Source organism: Geospiza fortis, unplaced genomic scaffold, assembly GCF_000277835.1.
Source record: "Geospiza fortis unplaced genomic scaffold, GeoFor_1.0 scaffold2090, whole genome shotgun sequence".
NCBI lineage: Eukaryota > Metazoa > Chordata > Aves > Passeriformes > Thraupidae > Geospiza > Geospiza fortis.
Window position 1 is genome coordinate 1,962 of NW_005055287.1, and position 1,886 is coordinate 3,847.

Genomic DNA, 1,886 nt, shown 5'->3' on the forward strand with positions numbered 1-1,886 from the left:
ATGACCACCACCCCTATGTCCCCATGAGCACCATCTTGATGGTCACCAACCCAATGACCACTGGTTTGATGACCACCAACGCAATGTTCCCATGACCACCATCTTGATGGTCACCAACTCAATGACCACCAACCCAATGACCACTGGTTTGATGACCACCAACGCAATGTTCCCATGACCACCATCTTGATGGTCACCAACTCAATGACCACCAACCCAATGACCACTGGTTTGATGACCACCAACCCAATGTCCCCATGAGCACCACCCAATGACCACCAACCCCATGAGCACCACCCAATGACCACTGGTTTGATGACCACCACCCCAACGTCCCCATGACCACCACCCAACGACCACCACCCCAGTGACCACCATCCAATGAACACTGGTTTGATGACCACCACCCCAACATCCCCATGGCCACCAACCGCATGGCCACCACCCCAGTGACCACCACCCGGATGTCCCCAAGGCCACCCCCCGGTGTCCCCCCCGGGTGTCCCCTTACGGGCAGGGGGTCGATGTAGAGGATGACGAAGTGCAGGGACATGGAGAGGCAGATGGAGCCCATCAGCCAGATGTTCACCCACGGCGGCATCCGCGCCAGAGACTGGTTCTCCGACAGGCTGGGGACATCGGGGACATCGGGGTCACCAGGGGGACATCGGGGTCACCAGGAGGTCATGGGGACATGGGGGACATTGGGGACATCGGGGACATTGGGGACATTGGGATGGACAGGAACCACCAGCCAGATGTTCTCCCATGGTGGGATCTGGGCTGGGGTTCATGGACACGCTGGGGACATTGGGGACATTGGGGACATCACACCATGACCATGATGACCATGACCATGACCAAGGTGCCCAAGGTGCCCTTACCTGTTGAGGGCGTTGCACATCTCCATGGTGACCACCATGACCACAACCATGGTGACCATGATGACCATGACAACAACGATGACCAAGACCACAACCATGACCATGACCATGACAATGATGACCATGACCATGGTGACCATGACCATGGTGACCATGACAATGCCCAAGGTGTCCCTCACCTGTTGAGGGTGTTGCACATCTCGATGGTCACCACCATGACCATGACCATGACCATGGTGACCATGATGACCATGATAGCAACAATGACCAAGACCACAACCATGACCACGACCATGACAACAATGACCATGACCATGATGACCATGACCATGGTGACCATGATGGCCAGGATGACCATGACAACAACAACGATGACAATAACGATGACAATAAGACCACAACCATGACAATGACCATGATCATGATCACCATGACCAAGGTGACCATGATGACCAAGACCACAACCATGACCATGACCATGACAATGACAATGATGACCATGACCAAGGTGACCATACCCAAGGTGCCCATGCCCAAGGTGCCCTCACCTGTTGAGCGCGTTGCACATCTCGATGGTCACCAGCACCGACAGCGCCATCGTCATCGGCACCGGCGACTCGAAGATGTCGCAGTCCAGGCCCTCGAAGTCCACGTTGTGCTCGGAGCACTGCATGAAGTGGGTCTGGAGAGGACACCGGGGTCACCTCGGGGTCACCTCGGGGTCACCACCTCAGGGACACCTCATGGACATCTTGGGGACATCTCGGGGAGGTCCAGGAAGGGACATTTGGGAGCTGGGGGACACCACGAGGAACCTTCGTGGTGGTGGTGGGACCTCCATGATGGACCTGAGTTGGGGCTGGGGGAGGTCACGGGGTGGGGACACCTTGGGGACACCTTGGGGACATCTTGGGGACATCTTGGAGACACTTGGGGACACCTTGAGGACATTCAGGGGCACCTTGGCATGACAATGACAATGATGACCATGACCAAGGTGAC

General features: G+C 56.4%; 1 protein-coding gene across 1 annotated transcript in view; it reads right to left on the minus strand.

Moving 5' to 3' along the window:
- The window catches only part of LOC115949260 (sarcoplasmic/endoplasmic reticulum calcium ATPase 1-like), a 3,208-nt gene extending 1,646 nt beyond the window's left edge, over positions 1 to 1,562 (minus strand). Inside the window, exons 1-2 of the mRNA XM_031065788.1 lie at positions 1,433 to 1,562; positions 512 to 629 (exon numbers count right to left, since the gene is read on the minus strand). Of these exons, the coding sequence (XP_030921648.1) occupies positions 512 to 629; positions 1,433 to 1,557 (243 nt within the window). The 5' untranslated portion in view covers positions 1,558 to 1,562. The remainder of the gene's footprint in view (positions 1 to 511; positions 630 to 1,432) is intronic.
- Positions 1,563 to 1,886: the final 324 nt, after the last annotated feature.